This window comes from Hesperophylax consimilis, chromosome 23 (genome assembly GCF_061612785.1).
Source record: "Hesperophylax consimilis isolate HC1 chromosome 23, BYU_Hcon_1.0, whole genome shotgun sequence".
Classification (NCBI taxonomy): domain Eukaryota; kingdom Metazoa; phylum Arthropoda; class Insecta; order Trichoptera; family Limnephilidae; genus Hesperophylax; species Hesperophylax consimilis.
This window is the reverse complement of record NC_142858.1, coordinates 25,787,463-25,811,358: the sequence shown is the minus strand read 5'-3', so window position 1 is coordinate 25,811,358 and position 23,896 is coordinate 25,787,463. Positions and strand designations below refer to the sequence as shown.

Here is a 23,896-nt window from a genome sequence, read left to right as displayed (position 1 = left end):
CCAAAAGTGAAGGTGTATTAGATTGCCATTTACTAAGTTCTAATTTCCCAAGATTTAACAATCCAATGATATCTTGTTTTAGTCTGAGGGCTGTGCTAATCGTTTCTGTCCCTGTTACCAAATCATCTACATAAAAATCATCGCATAGAACCTTGGCAGCATCAGGATACTTTGATCCTTCATCTTGTGCTAGCTGACGAAGGGTACGAATGGCCAAGAATGGTGAACTAGACAACCCGTACGTTACAGTTTGTAACTCGAAATCAATAACCGGTTCATTCTGAGATTCTCTCCACAAAATATTTTGGAATTTACGCTGAGATGGAATAATTAATATTTGCCTATACATCTTACAAATATCAGCTGTAAATACATACTTATGAAAACGAAAATTTAAAATCATACGTGGAATTTCAGTTTGCAATTTTGGACCGTTCAATAATAAGTCATTTAGAGATAAGTTATTTGGTTGGGTTTTTGCCGACCCATCAAAAACCACACGTAGTTTTGTAGTTTTACTGTCAGGATTCAAAACACAATGATGAGGTAAATAGAATGCATCTAAATTCCGAGGTACCCGTGTCATGTGTCCCAGACCCTCATATTCTTGTATAAAATTTCCGTAATTAATTGCTAACATGGGATCCCTTTTAAAACGAATTTCTAGTTTGTTCAATCGCGATTCCGCAAGTTTTAAGGAATTTTGAGAAGGCATAATTTCAGATTTTGTTAATAATGGTACAACATATCTACCATCACATTCTCGATAGTGATTCGAAGCGTAGATTGTTTCGGCTAATTCGTCGTCCGGATTACTCGTCACAATTGAAGGTGTTTCTTCAATTTCCCAAAATTTTCTAAGAGTATTGCTTAACGAATTTGTTTCAACAAATAAAGACGAAGGCGTTTGAAATGACGAATTTTCCATCTTCCCCATTATAATGTAACCGAATACACTGTTTACAGCACATGGAGAGCCGTGAATTATTTCATGGCCACTATTAAATATATCCAAGTATACGTCAGCTCTTAACAAAAGGTCTATTTTGCCCGACTTGTAATATGATTCATCAGCTAATTTTAAATTTTTAAATTGTGACGTTCCACTCGATGGTAAATCATATGACGGATGATTAGAAGTGATTTCTGTAATCACGACAGTTTGACATTGAAGAATAGGCCCTTTTTTATTTCGAGGTTTTATAAAACATTTTGTTTTTCCATGACAAGAATTTATACTAGAATTTCCTAAACCGTTCAGTGAAATACGATGTTTTTTAATTGACAAACCCAAGAGCTGAGTACATCTTTCCGTAATCAGAGAGACTTGGCTCCCACAATCCACGACGGCGCGGATAGGTATATAATCATTATACTGATTTCGGACCTCAAGTTGTACAGTTCCTAACAAAACGGTAGAAACGCTCGGAATCGTTGTTGCGGCCAGGGCTGCACTTGAATTATTAAGTTCATTTTCGCCCGTGGGTTCGGCGGCAATGTGCAACATTGAATGGTGTTTTTTATTACAAACCTGGCATGTAAATTTTGATACACAATCTTTTACATGGTGTTGTTTCAAACAATTGAAACAACGGTTTAAAGTTTTAATTTTGTCCCTCCTTTGATGGGGACTTAAAGATGTAAAAGATGCACATTTGTAAAGAAAATGTGCACCTTTACATAATGGACAATTAAGGTTATTATAATTCTTATTGGCAGATAACAACGTTTTAAACGAACCTTTTTTCTCTTTTGTAGTATGTGGAGATAACATTTCTAAAATACGCGTTTGATTTCTCAGAAACTCGAAAATTGAATCCAACCCTGGAATCTCTTCACCGGACAATTTGGATTCAAATTGACGTTTAGTAGTCAGATCCATCGATCGTATCATAATATGACCAACAAATTTATCAAAGATATTTTCTATATTCATCGCTTTTATAGCGGCGCAATTCTCTTGAAACGTACTGAGTAACCGCGCTATACCTGACGCAGACTCGTTTTGTAATATTTTGAAATTAAGAATTTCATCAACATAATGCGTGAAAAGAATTCTAGAATTTTGGTATTGATTTACCAGAATATTCCAGGCAATTTCATAATTCTCTTCGATAAGAGGTAATGATTGTATAAGTGCCAGTGCCGGCCCTGTAATTACCGATAAAAGATAATGGTATTTTTCTACCTTAGTATATGCATTGCTGTCATGTATAAGACTTTTAAATAATGAATGAAATGAGCACCAACTTTTAATGTTACTATCAAAAGTGGGCAGCTTTATCACTGGTGCACGAATAATCGAATTACTTGCCGTTTTAGGAATTGAATTTTCATTATTACCAGTGATAACGCTTTTCATTTGCATGATCTCGAAATACATTGAATCAACATTATTCGCAATGTTTCCTAGTTCCGACATTTCTGTAATCTTGTCTAATCACAGTAATTGTTCCTCAATCTCGTTTTGAACTGATTCAAATTCTTCTAACCAATCTTTTAACTTTTCACATCTAGCAAGAAACGTATCTTTTTTCTTACTATCATCATAAGTGCTCGTTATGAGCTCTTGCGTAATACGAATACGAGATACTATTCGCTCACGTCGGGATTGCAACAAAAGTACTTTTTTCCCAGCCATTGTATTGAGAAATTAATCTGCACAAAAATGCCGAGTGAATACAACAATTTATTTTAAATATTAACAAATTTGTCACCAGTTAAGTATTTTTTACTACCTACAGGCAATTTTCGCGAACAGCACGGCTGACGCGAATTTTACACATAGATCAACTTTTATGAACAATTTAACCTTGAAATAATTAAATTAACCACAATTTTTTCAATTAATATAAATTATCAGGCTCGAATGACCAATGTTGGGGACGGATATAGCACCGTCGCAACGCGGAACAATAGGATTGGAAAAGGTTCGGAATGCCGACTTACCCTTTTCTATTCTTCCACGGTTTTCACTTCTTCTTTGCGCTGGTTCACAACAATTCACAAATTTCACCATGCGCGAGCTCACGATGGCTTTGATTTCGACACGGTCGATAAAGGGGGCTCCGTAATCAAACGATGTTGACAGGACGAATATTTTTACTCAACTAACGTCGGCATAGGAGAGGAGAGGAGGGGAGAGGTCGATAGGCCACAATAATTTTATAAAGGATATAAAGGTAGGTAGCACGATGCTAGGTGCCAACAGTCATAACTTTAAACTTTATTAGATACAGTAACAGTTGTAGGTAAAGAATTACCATCAGTTGGAGTAAAATTAACACATTTTAATTAAACCGACTACTAATCTCATCGCACAATTACGCTCCTTTTATTTATAAACACGAGTACAATTCATCAATATGTAATAATCTATTATTTCAGTCAACTTTGTCAACTTGAGTTTAAAAAAAAAAACCGAACTAAATGAAAACGTTTCACGGCTGAAAATAGAGTGGCTCCACTTTGAGAAAAATATCCGGACGCTTGCACATCATCAATTAAAAAAAACACCGAAATTGTTTCCTGGGGTAGTTCTTCTTTTATCAAAACCCAAACTAAGAATCTACTTCACAGAATAGGAAAAAACTAACACAAAAGTGAATTTGACGAATTTGTGCATATTATTTTAAACGATTTAAAACACCCTGTCACAAAATACCATGTGGGTCCGCCATTTTTGTATTATTCATTATTGATCGTCAGTAAAGCACCTTTCTTTTCTAGCTCTGTCTGCCAAGTGTCATTGGGACATGTCTTCAATTTTATCACTGCTCACTACACATTTTCACGTTGACGGTTTCTATTGATACCACTGAAAGACTCGAGGCTATTGTTCTCAAATTTTCTTTAGTCCAGCTAAGATTAGTGTAAAATATTACATTTTTTCAATACATTTTCCATTAATTGTTATTGTCTATTTTCATGTTCCCGACATTTGCTTAGCTTAGGAGACTTCGCCCCCATTCCCCAAATATATTTTGAAAAAAAACCATTAGAAAATCCATAATGATGTATTTTTCGACATTAACACCCTAGCACCCTCACAAGGCATGAGTCGGCTGTTGTTTGTAGATTTCTTCTCTGTAGTTTCCCGTTCTTCTCTCGGTATCAAATTTTTAAAGCTACATATTGCAGGAGATATTGTTGAGTCAAATAAAAAAAAAAAGAATTATAGCAGTTCACACTTGTTTATTAGAGCAAGTGTTAACATAATATTATTTAATTATTTTCAAAGCCATAATAATACATTTATATAAAAGGATGCTTTTTATTTATTTGATATATTCTTACTTATTTACAATTTCAATGGGGCATCATTTTATTATGTTCTGCTTCATGAGAACAGAAATACTTCTTATTTAAACATTTTGGGTCCCTGGATAAAAACAAAAATATTGCACAACTTTGAACAAAAACGATTAACCCGTGGTTTGATTAATTGATTCTTAAATGAAAATTTGAAACAGAAAAATCAGAAAAAGTTATGGTCAATTAAAAAAGAATTAATTATTGTTTTATCCATCCAGTACACCATTAAACAAGCAAGAATCTCTTTATTCTGTTTTATCCATACGTATATACCATCTAATAGAAAAATACTGAACAGTTTTGATACATTTTGGAAAAATATTTTACTTATAATCATTATACTCGTATACATATATGGGATATTAATATAATTAACCACTGAAACCTGAAGAATTCAATATTTCCAGAACCCATTGTGTGCATGCTTGTACTTTTCTTAATATGCAGAACGAATATAAATTATATATATACAGGGTTTTCCAATAAGAGGTGTTATTTTGATATTCAATCGTAAAAGATCAATGGTTTCGTAGCTTGTGTGGCACGTAGCGCTGTCTTGTTGAAAGTAAATGTTGTCCAGATCAATACCATCCAATTCCGGCCACAAAAAATCATTAATCATCTCTCGATAGCGCAATCCATTCACCGTAACTGTTGCTCCAGCCTCATTTTCGAAAAAGTAAGGTCCAATGACTTCGCCGGACCATAAACCGCACCAAACAGTCACACGTTGAGGATAGGGAGGCTTTTCAACAATAACTCTTGGGTTTTCCGAGCCCCAGATGCGACAATTTTGCTTGTTGACGAAGCCACCGAGGTGGAAATGGGCCTCATCACTCAAGATGATTTGCATTTGATTCACTCGAGTGAATTTTAATAATTTCAATGCATTGTTGAAGCGTGTATCGTTCTATTTTTATTAATGGCGTAGTTTTTACTTGTCAAATGTCAAAAAATGACAGCTCAAAAGTAACATCTACCAAAATAGCGGGCCATTCAAAATAACACCTCTTATTGGAAAACCCTGTATATAACCCTTTATTATCCCATATATATATATGAAACCACTTTGTGACCAGAATGGACGTTTAGTAAATATATATAACAATAAAAAAGCTGGTCTGCGCAACTGGTTCTGTACAGTTATGGAAATGTGAACTATTTTTTGTAACCAATTATTTGGGTTCTTATGGGAATTATTAGTTGGGTTCTTAAAGGGAATTATTATTATATAATTACCAATTATTTGGGTTCCCCATGTGGAGTAGATTCTCCAGTTTCCCGCTTGTACTACGAGTTTCCGGACACCGTGTATATATATATGGGGAATTAATATAATTAACCAGTGAAACCTAAGGAATTCAATACTTATAGAACCAATCGTGTCCATGCTTGTACTTTCTTAAACTGAAGAATGAATATAAATTAATCATACAACACAACATGACATCATTCTGCATTTTTAATAATATAATATAGGAATACTACATGATAAAATAAAATAAACTTTATTAAAGTAAACATATTTTTAAAAGTAGTATTATTATATATTATAATATCAATAATGAGAAAACATAAATAACTATAATTTAGTATCACAATACAGTATTTTGTGCAATTGAATAATTCTGTACATAATATATTACTAAAATCAGATCTCAAAAGGCTGAAATCCTAAAATGATTATTTATACATATGCAGTTTCTTCCACTCTAGTAATGTTAATTATAATTTCATTGTTAGGCACTTCTTTGAGTACCTACTTTTTCAATAATGTTACGTTTTACTAAATTAAAATTCGAAAATTAAAACTATCATAAAATGGCAGTTCTCATTTAATAAATTTAGAAATTGTGTTAAAGAAGTGATTGCATTATATTATTGACCGATGAACTTAAGTTATAAGTTGTTATAATCAACATCAACTATGGTTAGAAGTAAGCCTTGTACATCATTCTTGAGGTGATTTTCACAAAAAAACAGTTCTATACCTACAAATTGTCCTATTATTACAAATTATCATTCGTAAAAGAGATTTCTTGATTGGGAGCCCACAACCCAAACTGACATCATCGGATAAAGAGATTAAACCACTCTGTGACCAGAATGTACGTTTAGTAAATATATATAACAATATAAAAAGCTGGTCTGCGCAACCGGTTCTGTACAGTTATGGAAATGTGAACCATTTTTTTTTAACCAACTTATACCATGAGATACAGTGAAAATGTTTTGTTTTGGTAAGGATTGGTTAACAGAGCCTGCCTAGTACTTGTACCAGTTAGGGGGTGTTTCAGCATTCTCTGGAAAGCTGTCAAAGAACTATTTGTAGGATAACCATATTTACAAAAAAAAATGCCTTGAGCGCTGGATTTTCGTGGTTTTGGCCTGCACTCATCAAAAAAATTATACCACCGAATATTGATACTGTTGTTTAAAGTCAATGAATTTACATGTAATTTTATTATATACCTTAATTATTAAAAAAAAAATTTAATCATTAATTCACAAAAGTGTGAAATTTGTGTTTGTCAAAAAAACTTTCAAAATGTAACTTATTACGAAAAAGTTCAAATTTATTCTAATTAATTTTGAATGCTCTGTACCCACTTTGTAAGCGCTTAGCGTTCCAGTAGATAACATGTCTTCGATTTCCTCTGTACTCGAACCTCTGAATAGTGGCTTATATATAGGATAAGTTAGCTGAGTTTTCTACCCGTTGTAAGTATTTATTAATTATAGTGGAGAGCTTATTGAGAGGATGGAAAAAAATACCCCTTTAGATAGGTTTAATTTCGGTATAGTAAAGTATATATGTCTACAGTAAAGAAGTCATCATTAAAAAACACAAATGCTTAAGTGGCAGCATTTGAAGGATTCAATATATCTATAAGTAGGAGAATGAAATTTAAAATGTCATTAGTCATTACAATATTACAAACATTAACATTAGTGCTTAGTTTAAAAATGCATGATTTTTTAAATTTAATGTAAATTAAATAGGTATGTAGTATTTACATATAAGTAACATGGTTCATTTAATTTATCTAAGTTAAAATGCAATTCCATAAAAATAATTTAAAAAACTAGATACCGGACAAAAAAAATTTAAAGATTAAAAGTAGCTTGAAAAGACATGTACATATTTCTACAAAGAAAAAAGCGTCAGCATTAGTTGATTTTCAGATTTGACCATTTCAATGGCATAGAGCACAGACACAGACTCCACTGAGGTATCCCTAGATCATAGAATTCCAGGGATAATAATAGTAATTACCGTAATAGCTTTCCTTAAAGTAATTGTTTATTGAGATGCAAAATCTGTACTCTGAGCCATCGATTTATGGTCTCATTTGTTGTATTGCCAATGGCCATCAAAGCCAAAAGCTGAGTCCGAGTCAGAGTCCTGCAGAGTGGGTGAGGCGGGACGCGAAGGCAAGCTGGCCAGGCTGGCCTGGTCCTCTGAGGGGGCGGCGCGCGCCTGGCTGGGGGTGCCGGGCGTGCTGCGGCTCTGCTGTCCTCCCTTGGTTGTGCGGCGCTTCACCTTGGTAGATGCAGGTGGCGGCATGCCTGCTGCCGTCTGCCCGCCACCATCCTGCAAACAAAAAAACAAATGCATCAGGGTTTATTACTCCAAAAGTAAATAATATATTGTCCAGTCAGTAGTGGTTTTTGCCTTCCAAATGTGCTCTAAAAGATATTTTGATTTTATATAACCATGAAAAAACGTGTAGCACCTGAATTTTTTTTTTAGTTTTCGACCTTGAATGACCTTTACTAGGGTTGCCATTTTGTATAAAAAGTGCCAAAAATTGTTTTTTTCAAAATAATTCCTCAACGGTTGATCTTACGACAAATAAGCTGTACAATTAACACATCAACATCATCAGCTAAAAATCGTTCTTGGGAAGCTTGAACCGGCATTGTTTCATCGAAAAACACACCACAACTTTCTCAACTTTCTCGAAGATATAGCGATAACAAATTAAAAAAATTTATGCAGGACCTTTATTTTTGCCCGGAGACAGCGTAGCGCCAGCGCAAAAAATATCTACTAGAAATCTGTTAAGATTACCCGCTTTTAACATCGCTAGGTAAAATGTTAGCATCTCATCACTAAAGTTATAGTTCTGAATCAAAGTGCAAAAATGCATTAATGACCGCACCTGATAGACAATTTACCGGTAGTTTAAAAACCTGCATTCAAATATTTTCATCGGTTCAAATGTGAATGTGGACCAGAGTTGCCAATGTATGCATTCTCAAATTCCCTATAAGTGAAACCTACAAAATGAAACAAAATGCTATTGAAATTAGCACTGTTTTATCTAGTCATTTTCGTATTTTCTCTTTCTTTCAGGCTTTAAAAATAGACTTTTTCGAAAATTAGCTTGAAACGAAAACGAAATATAGTGCGTTCTCACAATTATTGTAAAAATTATTTTTCAATAAGGTTGGATAATCAAGAAATGCCCAGTATCCCCGCATTTTCCCTACAAAAAGGTTCTCCCCGCAAGAAAACCAAATTCTTGAAGAATCTTAGGAATTTCCCACAATTTAAGGGATTCTCCACGAACTTGACACCTTGATGTGGATTTTGTAGGACATAGATGTATTAGTCACGTGGAATGGTTGTGATCAATCAGCAGTGCAGTTGTACCAACCAAACGGTGTGTTTTAATGAGATGGTTTTTTATTAGTTCTTAAAAGACGATTTATAAATTCAATGTTTAATAATATATAATAAAACGTATGTATTCAGAAACAATGTTTGTTGATCCAATATGAATCAATATTTTAAAGTCATAATATTTTTCATTTCCGTTCTTTATTATAAACATTACCGTGACGGGAAATGGGAGTTTTGAAGTTGAAACACACATTTTTGAATTGGAAACTGGTGCTGGTTCCTACTATGCCGCCTGAGTAGCGGGCCCGTGGTCTCACTGAGTCCCATCTTGGGCTCGCATTACTAGTTGTGACGCTGACATGGTCCCACGGGCAGCATATCGGATACATTTTCCTACCGTACAATTAGTTTTTAACATACATAGGATATTATTAGTTTTACTATTGATTTAGTGTAATATAAGCATAGATAATACAAAAAAGGGATATATGACACGGAAATGTGGCAACTCTCGCCAAGCTACGACCAAACTGTACGGACTATCAAAGGGGCGGAACTTATGAAAGTTGTGTGTTCGAGGGGGTAGGTAGAATCACAGGCACACTTGTGTTGGCGACACTTGTGCGAGCCGTTTCATACTAATAATGGTTCATGGCCCATCCCTTGTTTCTAATATTTTAGTATATAACACAGGCAATAAAGATAAGCTGCTACACAAAAGCAATGATTAGTTACCTGCAAATTATGGGCAGATCCCCAGGTGTTGTTGATGTCACTGGGACGCACGGGTTGTTGGTGCATTGTGGGCTTCCCGGCGAACTTGAGTCCCTCGCGCTTGCTGCCAGAGCCGACCCCCAGGAAGTTGCTGAAGGCATGTGTTGTCTTCTTCACCCGGAGATTCAGAGAACCGATTCGCAGAAATTTTGTGTCTTTTTGTTTATCTGCAAATTACATATTTATTGCAATTCAATTCCATTACGAAAATCTACAGAAATTAGGTCGAATTGTGATAATAAACTAGAAAAGATTACTTATTACAACTTCAATTTTCAATATTTTTGATATCACTTTTAAAATGCACGATTGACATTTATAAAAGATTTATTTTTATAAAAGCAAGTATGATGAGTATTGGAAAATTGATTGATAAGTAGGTTTAATCTTCAATAGGAATGTATTAATTTGCTGAGTTTTTTTCATGTTCAGCAGAGCAATTTGAAAGTTTTCACTATAATAATATTGTTAAATGATTAACAACAGAAAAATATGTACTAACACAGAAAATAATAAAGTATTGTGACGATTTGACGTTTTTCAAATAAATGGTGTATTTTCTAATCTAATTACGTAGGTATATTCATTATCATACTGTTGAATACATTGCCATAACCATATTTATTTGGACGGTTTAGTGTGGCCCTGAAGAAGGTTTCAATCAAGTGCCATCAACACAATGTAAAAGTATAATTTACATCTGATTCTGATCAATAGTTTGTGAAGATATAATAGTTCAATTTATTTCATTTTTTAATTTCTGGTTAAATTTTGTAGGTGAGCCTTTTTGCCGTTTCATAATTGGAATATATTTTTTTTAAATAGTGCCATATGACTCACCTGCTTGCTTTTGTCTGTAAGCCTTGATTTCTGAAAGTAAAACAAAAAAACATATGAAAAAAAAGTATTTGGAACAAAACCAAAACAGACTAACAAAAAGTGCACATATATTGGTCCTAATCTTATACATTCATTTAAAGAGTAAAAGGAAATGATAAAATATGTATTTCCATTGAGAAAAGTTTAACCTTTTAACCCACTTTAGTAAGAAAATGTTAGTTAAATTTAGTTGAGATTCAAAAATGATTAAACTATTTTAAAATATCTCTTCTACTTGGCCACATTTTGGCCAACGGGCGCTCGTGAGTGTTTGCAAATTTTGCCCAAAAAAGCCCCAGTAGTTAATGGCAGGGTGAGGGTTAATAAATGTTGAAAAGCATTTTCGGAGTGAGTTATTCTAAAGTTCGCCTGGCGCAAGTAAAATTTTGGCGGCCCTTGTCATAATCAGTAGACGCCTAGATAGGTGATCACTGTAATCAATAATATTCGGTTAATTAGAATTTATGTGTAGCGCTGTTTTATTTTTTTTTTAATAATCTCAAGGGCAATGTGTTAGAACGGTTAGGAGTTAGGTATTATCAGCGCCTTTGGGCCTTAACAATTCAGCGCCTGGAGAGGACAGTTCAGCTCTGCTTGGAGGAAGGTTTATAAAACATACCGTAATCTTAGGAATAATAAAATAAAAATAGATTTAGCTTACCACAAGCAATTTGCTGATCCACAACCAGGATAATAACCTTAGTTCTCCAATGCAAGGCCTTTAGTGTCTAATTTAAACATTAAAAAAACTACCAAGTATGGTTAGTAATACATGCACATGCGGTGATCAACTAACTAAAAAGTATGAAATAAAATTAATCACAATTAAGTGTATGGAAATTGCCGATTTGTCTGGATGGCCTAGTACGCATGCTCGAAAATATTGTGAGATATCATTGGAAATTTAATTTATTAATTTTAAAAACATTACGAAGGTGTTTTAATGCGTTTTTATACAGGGTGTATCAGCACATACCCGACAAACTTTAACCAGCTATTCCTTAGCAGATTTGGAGTAAAAAATGTTATGGGCACTTTGCTGTCCGGTAACATTTTTTTTCAAATAAAAAAAAAAATGATAAAAAAATCCACACTCCGTCACTGTCATTGGCATTGTTTCTCGTGTTCAACAGCTGTTATTAGCAAGTGTGTCAAAAAGCGTGTTCGCTCTTTCATACACACTAAATAATAATAGCTAAAAATGAGACGAAACATGCCATTTCGTTGTGATCGTAAAAGCGCGCTAATGTAGGTACGTACGTATATTATTCAATGAAACTCAAATAAAATATTTCCAGGTGGGTTTTCAAACTTTGACAAAGGATAAAACAGTGGTGACATGCGGTGAAAATATGAATAGTAATTTTTTTATTAAAAAAAAATGTTACCGGACAGCAAAGTGCCCATAACATTTTTTACTCCAAATGTGCTAAGGAATAGCTGGTTAAAGTTTGTCGGGTACGTGCCGATACACCCTGTACACATGTATTAAGAAAAATTCTTATATAAATATGGACAGTGGGTATATCAACTATACTAGTAATAACAGAGCTTTCCTTTTAAAGGCAGCTTCATTGATGCTAAAAATGTCCATATCTGAATTGATTATGTTAAACAGCAAGAATGCTAAAGATGGTCAGTTCTGTCCAAAACGTTGGCTAAAGTATAATAAAAAGCAACAAGGCATTATAACCCAAAAATTAATCACAATCATACTTTTGACTGAAAATCTCAAATCATATATATGTACATATATAATTAGGTAAATATTGTAAACATTTCAAGTAGTAAAATTTTAAACTCCTAGAAATTTAGATGCATGAGTGTATGAACGTTTGTTGAAATTGATTTATCGAATAATGTTACTGAAACCATAATGCCATCTTTTCGATAAATTATGAACTAGGTAATTTGATAATCAATAAATTTACCTGATAGAATTTCCTGTTCAAAAACATTGGTGATTAATGTGAAAAAACAGTAATCCAAAATATATTTTATCACAGGGGAGAGGGGGAAGGTGACAATTTAAGATTGGGGAAAAAATGTTTTTATTATGGTGTGAAATAAAAATATAAGTTAGTTTGTCCAAAGAAAATAAATGTATTTATTAGTGTCCATGTACATATATATACAAAACAGTTGTTATGTTATACATACTATTTAATCACACAACTCTGATATACAAACTACGGAACATGCATTTTTAGTATAATGTAAGCATAAAACGAAAAAGAATATGATTGTCTATAAATAGTTAGTAATAGGACAGAAGCATTGGGAAAGACATATTTATGCAGCGCCCTTCTAAAGGCACTTCTCAGCCGTCATTTCAAAATATGGAGAAGGGGAAAGCGAATTTGTACATTTATTTTATTTAAATGGGCAAATTTCATAATTATATAAAGGATTGGAGACAAGTAAAATAGATTGTAAAATAATACCCCAAAACATGCAAAGTGAAGCTGTTCTAATAAAGCAAATAGGTACTACAGTGGAAATAAACAGGCGGCATTTAAAAACCAACTTAATCTTAATATTTAAACAACATGAAATACCTACAAAAATACACAGAAAATGTATTAAAAATCTCTTGTTTCCTCTTTCTGGTACATATTGTTTGAATAATATTATTAATTTTATTTTAAATAATGGTATGTTAAGTTCTTAATTAAAAAAAAAATAATAATACTTAAGCGGGCGGTAATTTAAAAAACAACTATAATTTGTTAAAAAAATAAAAATTGAATTAACAATTTATCGAACACAAACAATTAATTATAAGAAAGTTCCATTAAAGGATAAATTTAAAAAGTTATTTAAAAAATAATATTAAACTTAAAACATTAGCTCTGAGAGCATTAAAACTTTTTAACATTTATTGTTTCTTTACATTGGAACCTTTTTTACGTTAGAATTTTTAACCTCAGTAGGACAAGCCTGTGTTTTAGGTATTTGTCACAAATTAAAGAGAAAATGAAGAGGTGCAGAAAAGCAACTGATAAACAAGCGGTAGGTACTACTGTTCTTCAAGACAGAGGAAGGACAATAGGCATATATGGGATCAAAAATTAATAAACTTGAAAAAATAAAATCATCGTCTTATGGAGTAATCATAAGCGTGTCCTTTCAAAAGGACAATATGTGAATCTGGGTTTTAAAAAATTTGATTTTCCGCTTTACACAAATGTAATTATTGAATTGCAAATAGCAAATTTACAGAGACGTTTCTCAGAAAGTCTCCTGAAAAAAAGCTACCTCCCCGCTCTTGGCGATGACAGTCTTGGAGGGAGAGAAGGTCTTCTTAAGGAAGCTCTTCCTGTTCTTTTCCTTGGACATTAACTTGAGAGACTTGGCGCGCTTGCTCTTAGGCACCTTGGCCTGGGAGAGACTGAGTCTGCTGTTGGGGAGGGACATGCGCTCCTGCGGATGGTACTCACTGCGGTATGTCTCGGCCGACACGCTGGCGCTGGTGTCCTCCGTCACCCGGTACTGGCGGGCCTTCCGCCCGGACCAGTCGCGCACGGTTTGATCAGCTTCTGTAACCACATACATTTTAAGTACACTGTACATTTGTAAAATGTTTTTACTGTCCAACTAGGAGGAGGAATTCTCGTTTTAGGACAGTCAAAATTTGGACGAATTAGCTTACACATTTTGTACAAAAAAAGAGAGAAAAAAAGAAAAAAAACAAAGAGAAGAAGCAAAAGAATACATCATATATTTTAGTTTATAAGTCTACACTTTCATGTGTCGAACTAACTAGTACTGCGGCTCATTTGACCTTATCACTTTGACCATTTACTTGACTTATTTTAAGTTACATTTATGTGTTTTGTGAGGAAAAATTCTTAACTGCATAAAAAAACCCATACAAATGACAATAAATAAGAATCATACAAGAGATACGTTTTAATACTCTTACTGTAAACGTCGCACAGCAAATTGAAGACGTCTTCGTGGTGGAGCTGCATTGAAATGTGCAGAGGTGTATATCCCTAGAAAGGCAAACCAAAGGTTACACAAAGAAACAGTTATTGGATTTGACTAAATAATAATATTCAGATAATAAAATATATTACAATACTATACACTATGCCATTATTATACACTATGCCATCAACAAACAGTGGAGAAAGATTTGCATTCTTTTGGACAGTCTAAGTTTAGTGTGAAAGCCCACTGAAAACTAATGAACGGTGAGGCTTGGTATCATGAAATGTGCACAGTTTCATGTGTTTGTCGGCAAGTATAGCAAACATCTCGCAGTCAGAATCCGGCCCGCTGTCAATTTTAATCTGACCCGCGAGCTAATAATGGTTTTGACATTTTCAAACCTTAAAAAACACCATTTTGAATGTTTTAAATTACATATTTCAACTAACGAAATGAAGTTTAAAAATACCTAAATTTGAGCATATATTATAGAAAACGGGCCAGAGGTTCTCAAACATTTACAAAGGATAAAATCTTAAATACAATTTTTTTTTTTGGAAACCATTTTTTTAATAATTAAATATACAATAGAACACGGACCAGAGGTTTTCTAATATAAACTAGAACAAAATTTTTATCATTTAATTTAATTTTCAAACAAAGAAATAAAATCAAAATAATTTTTCGTTGGGGATTTTTTTAAATAGTTACACGGAAATTTGCCAATAACAAGAACAGAAGATATTAGAGAAAACGGTTCTCAAATTTTTCCGAAAGAGAAAATCATTTTTTAATAAAATAATTCACGTTTCAGCAAATAAAAAATATAAATAAAATATCATAGAACACGGGCCACAGGTTATAAAACTGTTTTAAAATCAATAAGAACTTCGAAACATTCATTTTCTCTGTCAAAAAATTAGACAAGTCAAAAGTTGGATGTCAACATTTTAAGATTTTTGTTACTAAGAAAAAAGATTGCTCGAACTTAGGAATTTATATTATTTGGAAATTCTTACCCCGTTCTGTATCGTAGAAGAAAGGATCAGCACATGAAAAAAAAAAACAATAATTACTAGGTACAGCAATTATAATAATGGATTCACATAAATCTTTGACATAAGGGTTCCAAGATTGTACTAACCAAAATGTTACATATTACTTACCTACAAAATATTCTTTTTGTATTTTAAACAGAAATTGACGCATCAAGAATGTTTATTTTTAATGAAAGACAAATGAACACTCCCGGGTTACAAATAACCTGAAAATTAATTGAAAGTCTTCTACTATGTCGACATTATGCGGAAAATGTTGCTTATTTCGTGATGGAGGATTTAGCCAGCCGAGGAATTGAACTCACGACGCCTGGGTGACCCAGACGCGATGCCCACTCAGCGACTGACCTACTCTCATGCGATGAATTAGATTTGTTTTATATGTAGCTAAAAGAAAGTAATCACAGTAACACAATTAAAATGCCCTTGATGTAATTTTTCATGAAAAGTGAACTTATGATACTCTTTATTATATTTTTAAATATATATTTTCAGGGGCATAAGTTAATTATATAATATGTTAATAATAAAAAAGTAATTTCGGTAACTCTGGTTCAATGAACTAGGATTTGTTTTCAATTTATGTACAATTTAAAAAATTGAAACCGATTGTGTCAAGAATTCAGACAAGCGATAATGTACCTATCTATAAATTTTTATTACAAGCAAATTATTTTTAATTCTATATTTGAAAAGTGTTTAATTTGTTTAAAGTTTTTAGGGTAAATCTTGACAAGTAAAATCAGATTTAGTGATTTTCAAGGGTCTGCGCTTAAGCAAACATGCGATTATTATCAATCTTACAATTCTGACCTATCTTTTTTCCTGTCGTTACTTTCCTGACAGCATCGGAAATCATACACATTTTAGAAGCAGCTGTTCTCTGACAACTATTTATTTAAAACATTGAGTTTTGCAATATACATGTACACGGAGATACCGATTTTTGCCCTGACGATAAATTAAGAGGCCTTATTAATAAAACATCAATTTATTAATATTTATCGATTTGACTTGATTATATATTAATATCATTACGATACAAAGAATTTTCGTTGCAATACAAACATATTCGGATTTTCATGAACACGTGTTTCGAAATCATGATAACATAGTCGTAATTTACTAAAAAGGAAACCTGTTAATTCATCCTTAAGGCCTGCAATCCCGTTTTTAACTTGATTTACCAATAATATGAAGTGATTCTTAATAAATTAGCAATACTCAGTTTTCTCGGGGTATGTACCCATAGATAAAATAATTATTATAGTAGGTGAAATCTAAGAACCGGTTTTTTTTAAATTTACTCTACACATGGTGCTCTGGGGAAAATATATTATCTCAGGAGCTTTGTTATCTTTGGGGATGCTGTGTGGAAGGTGTTTTTAAGGATAGGGAGGAGAGAAAGTTCCGGGAAGGACAAGAGTAAGGGGGTTGGTAGAAATATGGGGGTCGGTATGTCCAGGAGTGACGGACTTTGGACGGAATTATCTCTTCCACTTCGGTGCAAGGCGATGGGTTGAGAGAGTCCGGCTGGAGAGGTCAAAGGCCAACCGGCCTCTCCCAATCCGGCCCGCCACGCAGTTGGTGGGCAGACACATCTGCCGCTAAGACCCGGAAAAACCTATCCACATGAAACCGGGCATCCCTGCTAAGTCACCATACGTAGCGGACCACTTAGGGTGACTGGGCAGCATTACCCATGTCCGCCTTATTAAAAGGATATGTTTGAGATAAAGAATTAGCAATACTAACGCTGCGCTGATTGACGATGGAGGGACATTTTCCAGCCACCAATTTGACAATATCTTCATTCCCGTGCTTGGCGGCCCAATGGAGAGCGGTCTGAAACAAATATTAGCACTTAATAAAACCATTTTTTAAATAACTTACAGTCATGTACGATTATATACATATATTAAATATAATGATTTCAATAATAAAGAAGCGAGATAACACTCAAATTGATCTTCCCATGATCCTATTAGAAGAGGTCGGGATTCCTTATCGAGTAAAACACCTTCCCAAAGCGATATAAAATACGAATCAATTTTTGGGTATATTGAATTTCACTTTTATTTTCACTTGAAAACGAAAATTTTGACAAAATATATGATTTTTCAACAGGACAAACATCTTTGAATTCAGCCAAATAAGTGGTTTTGAGTGTTGAAGGAACTCTCCCGACCTCAATGTAATTTAAAGTTTATGGACGACAGTGAAGAAAAGACGTAGAAAAAGAATTGCACCAGAAGAGAAAAGCTGATTTAACTCAATTTTATACTTTGATTTCATGATGGCAAAACGAAAAAAAATCGAACAAAGAGGTTGTCACACAAAATGACGTAGATATTGGTTTTAACTCAAAATTGAATAATAACTATTTGGCCATAATTATGCACATAAAAGTGAAAAACGTCTGGAAAAAATGGTTGTCAAAATCACTATAATATTAGAGTAATTGTACCTGATATCCAAAGTAAGTGTATACCTAATGTTATATTTACAAGGTAGTACTACATCACTACACCATTTACATTTAATATACCTAATTATGGAAAAATAAGATTTGTGTATTCGGAGCGCAGTCAATATCCGCTCGCGGCTGTGAGAGGCTGGTCGCAAGCGTTCATAGAATAATTTGACTACTGAATAAATAATTTATTTTTTAAAAAACTTTCTCGAAACAATATTAACATTAATATGAAAAACATTGCAGAATATGCTGTAAGAAATAAAGATTTTACAAAAGCGATGTGTAAAAGTGCAAAGTATATAACAAAAATAATATTAAATTACGGTGATTAGTAGCCAACGGTAAATAAGAAGTAGGTACCTGCATTTTTAGCAACAACATCAATAATATAGATTGTTTTAATCTTAGCACTCTAGCTCACGAAATGTCTAGAACCACCCACGATAGATTGATAATAATTGTAAGTAGGGTACATCTACAACAAGTCGAAAACATATGTTTCGGGCGCTTACATTAGAACTCTGGCTAAATCTTATGAAATACATAAAAATAATGTACTGAGGAATTGTATATCTTTAAAAGGCCTAAACAAAAGTCCGAGATGGTTTATGTTTATCTCCCAAGGGTAACCCCAAGCAACGCCGGGTACACGTCAGCTAGTAAAATATAAAACCTTTATAGTTTCGCCATCATTATAAAGGAGGTAGAGCTATAATCCAAGCCAATCAGTATATTTGTCATTATATCAAAGTCATAGACGCTGCCAGATCTGGGTTATGTGATGTTAAATGTTAAGTTTGAACTTTACAAAATGGCGCTACAGCTGTCGCAAGGAGTATTGATACACATAAGGCGGAGATTTGCAGCGTTCCGTCATCTTTGCATTACATAAGTTAATGATGAATACATTAGGCTGCGAGCTACGAATTCTAAAGGTATTTCTCGTTCGTGACCATAATATTAAAGTAAGACGTGAACCATTAATCAAGCCGAACATATCAAGTCAAGATGCATCAATAATGTACAGGAGGAAATAATAAATCGATAGATTAGATAAAAGGGAAACGATTAAACAGCCAACATTAGAATAGCATAAATGTTAATATTAAATAGACGAATTGATTGAATGGTTGGCCCGCAACATGCTCACATATTCGAAGTATGCACGAAAAACCCGCGATCTCGGCGGGTCTAATTGATGGACGGGATGGCTCGTACAGGCGTACCGCTGAAAGTTCCGTTGTGACCTCTCCCCTGTCTTGTTAACTATGCATGTAACAGAGAAAGAGGTTACAGCGGACCATAGCTGCTGTCTCTCAATAATGCGGATTAATAGTTGCCAGAATTGGTTCCACTCATTGTTTCAAATTTAATTTCACATTCTCGTATATATTTTTATAAAGATAAACGATTTGAATAATTATTTTCAAATGATGAACGACCTAGTGTTGAAGATTACAAATATCTAATTCGAGTTTAGATCGATAAAAAGTTATCAATTTTAAACAATATTAACAGAGCCTGACAATATATTATTTTAAGTGCCATTTTTAATTAAATTCAGATTTTATAAAAACTGAATTGACTTAATAACGGGGAAGGAATGTCCCACAATTCTTTCTGGGTTATCCCCTTAATTCATAATCGTAAATTGTCTCAAACATACCGATTGTCTTTCTGCATCTTGTGTATCTATTCTGAATTATTCTCCTTCCTCCGTCCATTCGCTCTAGCCCAAACAAACTTAGCGTTCATTTCAAAGTTGTTCGTTTACATATCGGTCTCGTGTTCTTTTCGAATCTCCTCACTCGTAATACGATCGAATATGGTTTTACACACATCCGCCTCAGGGAACTAATTTCCACTGCAACCACGGTCTCACAACATTTCCTAAGTGGGGATGTTTCCAGGAGCTAAAACTCTCGAGTGGTAAAAAAAGTTGTAAAGTGTTTTTATGTATTTGTTTTTTTTTCACAGAAACAAATTGGCGGAGGGAGTGTAATATAAACAACAATCGGGTAGAAGTTTGTAATCATACAAAGATAGCAGCCAAAAAAATGGAATTAGTTGAGGATAATATTGGTATGATTTTATGATATGATGATTGCTGTATGAGGAATACGACAAAACTTACTTAAAATAATCAGGTCTCGAATGGGCGAGTGGTCAAAGGCATTGTCCCGGTAAGACAGAGATTCTGGGTTAAAGTTGCGACCGTTTTCTTTTTATTTGTTGTGTATTGTAACAGAACAAGTGTTACATGTTTAGTTTGGATTTATTAATTTTACAAATTTCACCCTGACGTGCTTGCTTATTGTTGTATGTACGTCCGCCACCACAAGAATGACCACAAGCGTTGAAAATGAGTTAAAAACGACGGTTATTAGCATGAATTATGATGGAAAAATATACCCATCCCACAAACAGCATACTTAGGATTGCACCCGACCACGCCTAACAGTTTCACATGAGACCCGACATAATGATATGCAATTTGAAGAAAAAATGAAAGTAAAAACACGTTCGATAAGATCCGACAACTCGTGTTGTTACACAAAGTGACATCTCACGAGATCGGCGATAAGCGCATTAGAATTCTTTCAACATTGTAGCGGCGGATAGGACTTATGCTAAGGAAGTAGAGATGGCGGCACTTCAAAACAACCCCTCGCATAGTTGAAAACGCCATTAAGATGGTAATACGTGTGTTTGTCGACTATGTGACTATATTGTGACTCGCAGGATATCCGTCAAGTGGATAGTTCATGCCGCTCGTGCCGCAGGGATGATCGGGATGTTGAATCCTTTATCCTTCATGATCCAACGAAACAATAGTCGTCCTGCGGAGGTAAGATGCGGTGAAGGATTGTAACACAGATTATAATTCAAGGATTCGTCGGAACGCGTGGCCCGCACGTGCCCTCATCGCGCATTAGTATGTTTGGCTGCATCGTCCAGTGGATGCTTACCTAGTTCAAATATATCTCATTGAAATAAACCACTGAAGAATTGAATCACAATATGAACAACATGAGAGATTATCGTTATAAGCATAACTAGGGTGCTGGAGCTGAACTTCAGAATACATACAGTAGAGTAGGTAAATATAATTATGTCATTTAATATTACTCTTATAAGTCTTATACAAGAAGTTTTGTGTATTTGTAGAAGAGGAGTGTACATGAGCGCCACTCGGGTCGCCGCGCAAAAAAGTCTCACTCTACAAACCTTAAATTTGGATACTTGGCCAAAGTAAATAATATATGTTTTGATCAAAAGATACAGAAAACATCTAGTACGAATATATAATAATATTTGGATGATTTATATAGAGCCGTTTTTGTGCAAAATCACCTCAAGGGCGCTGTGCTACTTTATTCATTTGTGTTTCAAATGATAATTATACAAAAAAAATTGATGGGCTTAAATTTACATTACAAATGTTCGATTTACGTTGGAACACAAAATTGTGGGATATAAATTTAAAATTTCTAGCTAAAAAACTTTATTACATATTTCATTATATATACATAATAGGTTAGGAAAGATTATTATTTTTTTTAAATTACCATTAACTCACAAAAAACTAACTTAAACTCAAAGCTACCTTTAAAATTATGAATAACTGAATTCCCTAATGGCCTATATTTTATAATTTGAAAGACAAATGTACAAATTAGCACATATTTAAAGTAGTAATAGACGTTTGCTATATCTTTTGATTAAACAAAAATTATTCAAATATAAATTTTTGAGTTCGGGCTTTATTTTTCCACGCGGCGGTTTGGAGTGGTGCGCGTAAATATCGCTCAAAAGTGGACATTCAAAGTGCTATTACAACGAGTTATGTAATAGCAGTTTGAGTAATGGTACCTGGTATTTTTTTATCCGCCATTTTTAAAACTCACACAAAATAAGAAATCAATAATAGCAAATCACCGATGCATAACTACTCGACTACTGAAAGCGCATAGGGAGATGAGTTGTTCTATAGAAGTTAATTTTGTATTATTAATAAAAACAATACCGTAGTTAGACAGGTAATATTATTACTAAAAATTCAACATACCATACACTTTTTAATGAAATTCATTGATATAAATTAATGAATGGTTTACATTGTAGAATTTAAACAAAACATTTTAAAGCATTATATTTTGACTGTTTTAGAAGCAAAAAAACTTTTGTTTAGTTTGGTAATTATACGTGTAACTGTCAAGCAAAGTTATGTTTCCGTAGATGATAAAAACTACCGCCAGTCTCGCACGTGTTTCCTTTCAATAATTATTTGAAATAGCCGAATGGTGTGATCGTTATCTGTTTATGTTTACATTGTGATTTGCAGTTGATTCTACATCATGACAAATACATTTAAATACAGCGTTATAACAAGACTTAATTAATAGATACTAATATTTCAAGTAATACATCAAAACTAGCTTTTAATTGCCAGTAAAAAGACATCCAACTCAATTTCTTACAAAATGTGACTTCCGGACTTTCTGCTCTAAGGTAGGTGAAACCGGGGCCGGTTGGCAAATGGGTAGGTAGAAGAACGGCCATTAGTTCTGGAACATTCCAGCAAGCGACACCGCTGCATCGACGAGGAAAACGATACCGCAGTTGCCGTTAAAACGCCGCAGAAATCGGTTGTAAGAAGACCACGCTCACACGTTTATTTTGGAAAAAATAATGTTTTTTACGTTTTTTTTTTTTTTCATTTTATCATATATTGTATATCTCGTTGAATATTATACATGAAAAATGTTGTGATAACATAACACGAGTGTTTTAAGCGTTGAATACAATGCTATGTTGACAGGAGAGCAACAAATTTCTTAAAATTAGGACTTAAAACTTAGGAACCCGCCCCAACAAGATGTAAATTGACGTTTATGTGTGTGATTTCTAATTTTAATATTTTTTAATTATTTGTGTTAAGTCTGTCTAGTCAGTTTTAAAATATATAAATATTATTGTTATTATTTTGTTATGTATTCCTGAAAAATTAAAATAAACTAGTGTGTGATATTGTATTGACAATAAAAGCTTACGCCAACTTGTTCCATGGTCTTCGCCAATCAACTCCGGGCAAGGGGTAAATAGGCGAATATTAAATGCTTTCAAAAAAATATTCTAGATATAAAATAAGAGCATTGTTTTTCAATGGTATCAAAACTTGTTCCTAAATACAAAACTGGTTTTTTGAGTTAAGCTTGGTTTCGGTAATGCCATAATCATATGTATTAGTGACACAAAGCTCTTTCTCGTACAAACAGCCGTTTAAGAGAACAGTTGGGCATAAATGCAGTATTTTGACAAATGGCAATCTGACAGAAAAAAGTGAGTTAGGAATAGCGGTAATGGCGGCAAGGGGGGATTTTACATAGCTGCAACATGATAGGCGTGAAGACATTTTTGCACATAAGGACATATGTATGTTGAAAACATAGAGGTCATAGAGTGAGTATTTTTTGTATGGTGTTAGCTAAGGCATGCAGTATACTAAATATGCATCGGTCGGACTAGCGACCTAAAGATAGTTAAGTCGTTTTCCCGCCTATGTCTTCAATTCAAGTTTTTTTTAATTGTTGGAATAACTTAATGAGTAAAACTTTAATTTAATTATTGAAGTGCGATTCTCAAACGAAAATTTGAAACAGAAAAATATACTGTCGCATCTAGGACTTGAACTTAGGACCTACGCCTTGCCGGGGCGCTGGTCTTCCGCCTGAGCTAATTAGCCGTGTTGGTGACCTGATCACTTCCCAACATTCCTCTTGTCCACACCTCCCCACTTCCCCAATTCACTATGCCATAGAACCACTG

The 23,896-nt window shown here is 33.8% G+C and overlaps 1 protein-coding gene across 1 annotated transcript; it reads right to left on the bottom strand.

Annotated features, from left to right (window-relative positions):
• Positions 1-4,245: 4,245 nt before the first annotated feature.
• Positions 4,246-14,590, bottom strand: LOC149412490 (uncharacterized). Its single transcript, XM_089646126.1, has 5 exons — positions 14,523-14,590; positions 14,038-14,136; positions 10,559-10,588; positions 9,680-9,885; positions 4,246-7,909 (listed from the first exon to the last, which is right to left on the bottom strand). The coding sequence occupies exons 1-5, from the start codon at positions 14,569-14,571 to the stop codon at positions 7,664-7,666; spliced, it is 630 nt and encodes a 209-aa protein (XP_089502252.1). The 5' UTR covers positions 14,572-14,590; the 3' UTR covers positions 4,246-7,663.
• Positions 14,591-23,896: the final 9,306 nt, after the last annotated feature.